The following is a 3,303-nucleotide window of genomic DNA, read 5'->3' on the forward strand; positions in this document are numbered from 1 at the left end:
CGCGCCCCACGGACACAGCTCACTGTCTTGTTTTACCCCTGGAACATCCAGAAAATTTAAACAGTTTGTGTGACTTTTATCCCCTTCAGGAGCAGTTCAAGGTGAAGGCCGACACGATAGCCAAGCTGGAACAGGAAGTACACGCGGCGCTGGACGATAAGACGGAACTGAAGGCCAAGCTGGCAGCCTTGAGCGCTGCGCACAGAGAAATGGAGAAAAAACACAAGGAAACCCTGGCCATTCAGATGAAGTACAATCTTGCAAACGACAACGCCGTGCAAAGAGCCAATGAGAGGATCGCCATGCTGGAGAGCGTGCTGAGAGCTGTGAAAACGAAACTAGACAACGCCCTCAAGTTGTACAAAGAGAAAAACGAACAGGTGTCGGGGTCAGACGTGGAAGACGACAAGAAAGAAATGCAGAAAGCTCAAGGGGAATACTTTTTCATGTCCGAAGATGTGGATTTGTTTGTGCGGAAATTCAAAAGTTTGACAGAGGTAAAAAAACTCTACGACAAACTTCTGGAGGAGAGAGACTACATTCTAATTCATTTCGGTTGGGATATTACCCAGAACAACAAAAAGGCGGCCGGGGTGAAATTCGATCAGAACCAAGAACCAAGCCTCATAGACGCTTACAAATCGTTTGCTGTGAGAAACGAGGAAAACATCCAACAAATGAGGAGTGAGATTGAGAAATATGGCGGCATGCTGCAGGAGAATAAGACGAAGCTGGACGACATCACAAAAGAGAAAGAAGATCGTTCGAAAAAGTTTGCCTTGGGGACGTCTACCTGGCAGAGCGCCATTATGAACGTCATGCGAAAGCAGCTTCAGGATGTGAAGACGGACATGCGCAAGAAAGAATCCCTCATGTCTATGCAGGAGGAAGAGATGAACAAGTTGAAGAACAAGATATCCGAATTAGAATCCCAGCCGGCCGCCAAGGAGCAAGCGTCCTCTGGGAACGCCCGCGACGCGACAGATGGACTGGCGTCTGCACTCTCCACAGACAGTCTAGACAGAATCAATGTGGAGACGCCTAAGCCAATCAGAGGCCGGAATCTTCCCCCTCTCAAATCCTCCTATCAGAACAACCACCACAAGCCCAGCGCCTCTGGAAATATGAGTCCGAGGCAGTCATTGGTCAAACCCACTCGCCCCGCCCCCGCAGTGATGGCACGTCACTTGCTCCCGGAGCAGACAGGAAATATGGTGACGTACCCCATGGGTCCCATCACCACGCAGATGAACCCGCAGACACGGAACCTCGGGATGAAGCCTCCCCAGATGGGCTCTGTGCTGGGAGATCTCAAAGCCATGAACAAACACCACAATAAAACATTTCACGACGAGGGTCGCTCAGGGCTCAGGAGAAGCAACAACAACCTCACCATAAAGTGAACGAAACAGTCACTATCACCATATCATCAAAAAGTGAATAGAGGTCAACACCATCACCATCCCATTATAAAGTGAACGAAGAAGTCACTATCACCATATCATCACAAAGCGAATAGAGGTCAACACCATCACCATCTCATTATAAAGTGAACGAAGAGGTCACTATAAACCATATCATCATAGAGCGAATAGAGGTCAACACCATCACCATCTCATTATAAAGTGAACGAAGGAGTCACTATCACCATATCATCATAAAGCGAATAGAGTTCAACACCATCACCATCTCATTATAAAGTGAACGAAACAGTCACTATCACCATATCATCAAAAAGCGAATAGAGGTCAACACCATCACCATCTCATTATAAAGTGAACGGAGGAGTCACTATCACCATATCATCACAAAGCGTATAGAGGTCAACACCATCACTATCTCATTATAAAGTGAACGAAGAAGTCACTATCACCATATCATCACAAAGTGAATAGAGGTCAACACCATCACCATCTCATTATAAAGTGAACGAAGGAGTCACTATCACCATATCATCATAAAGCGAATAGAGTTCAACACCATCACCATCTCATTATAAAGTGAACGAAACAGTCACTATCACCATATCATCAAAAAGCGAATAGAGGTCAACACCATCACCATCTCATTATAAAGTGAACGGAGGAGTCACTATCACCATATCATCAAAAAGCGAATAGAGGTCAACACCATCACCATCTCATTATAAAGTGAACGAAGAAGTCACTATCACCATATCATCATAAAGTGAACAGAGATCCACACTATCACCATCTCACCATAAAGTGAACAAAGACCACAACAGCATCATCACCATTAAATTAATGAAGACCCTACGACCATCTCACCGTAAAAGTAACAGAGATAGACACAGAAACCTCACCAGTTGGCGTCGTTGCCAACTTGCCATAGAGTGTACAAAAAATAAATATATCACCTTTCACCATAAAGTAAACAGAAACACACCCCATCACGATCTCAGTATTCAGAGGCCGACACCATCAACAAATCGCCTTAAAGTGAACAGAAACCAACGACTCCGCCACCATCTTATTTATGAACCAGGCCTACGTCATCTCACCAGAAATTGAAAAGAAACCAACTCCCTCACCATCTCACCATTTATCAATTAATAGAAAGCACTATCATAACAACCTGAACATAAAGTGAACGAAGTCAATGTCATCACCTTCTCACCATAAAAAGGACAGATACCAACCCCATCACCATCTCACCATAAAGGGAACAAAATCCAACACAACAACCTCAATATAAATTATATAAAGCCCCCCCCTCCCCCTCCCCCTCCCGCATTCTCATAAACAATGCCCCTCCTCTTTCATTCTAGCAACCAACACCACCCACAACTGTCCTACTATGCTACTATGAACAAGTGTAAATGTGTTTTGACTAGCAGAAAAAGTTCTGTTAATCGTTGCTGGACAAATCAAACAAACCCAAGTATTATTGACCGGTCTTTGATCCTGTGGTAATGGCTTCGACTTCTGATCGATGCCAATAGGTCACTTTGTATGCACAATCGACAGGCCAGACTTACGTTTAAGCATAGTTGATTATATTATTTTCTCATGAGAGTTTTTAAGTCGATATCTATCATGAGGTTTTGTACATAAAATAAACGCTGAATTTCGGTCTGTCAAATTAATTTAAAACACTTTTTACTTAGTTTCCATTATATGGAATATGTTAAATCTGGATGTGTTTTTTACTCCTTGAGAGATTTGTTTGAAGTTTGAAATGTGAACTGTAAACCTCCTTTTATGAATGAAAGCGTGTTCAGATGAAGTGTGTGTGTTTGTGTGTGTGTGTGTGTGTGTGTGTGTGTGTGTGTGTGTGTGTGTT

At 43.6% G+C, this 3,303-nt stretch overlaps 1 protein-coding gene across 1 annotated transcript in view; it reads left to right on the forward strand.

Moving 5' to 3' along the window:
• LOC101852045 (myosin-9) overlaps positions 1–3,281 on the forward strand; it is a 45,324-nt gene extending 42,043 nt beyond the window's left edge. The window contains exon 5 of the mRNA XM_005107394.3: positions 90–3,281. Within this exon, the coding sequence (XP_005107451.1) occupies positions 90–1,403 (1,314 nt within the window). The 3' untranslated portion in view covers positions 1,404–3,281. The remainder of the gene's footprint in view (positions 1–89) is intronic.
• Positions 3,282–3,303: the final 22 nt, after the last annotated feature.

This window comes from Aplysia californica, unplaced genomic scaffold (genome assembly GCF_000002075.1).
Source record: "Aplysia californica isolate F4 #8 unplaced genomic scaffold, AplCal3.0 scaffold00600, whole genome shotgun sequence".
NCBI classification, from domain to species: Eukaryota; Metazoa; Mollusca; class Gastropoda; order Aplysiida; family Aplysiidae; genus Aplysia; species Aplysia californica.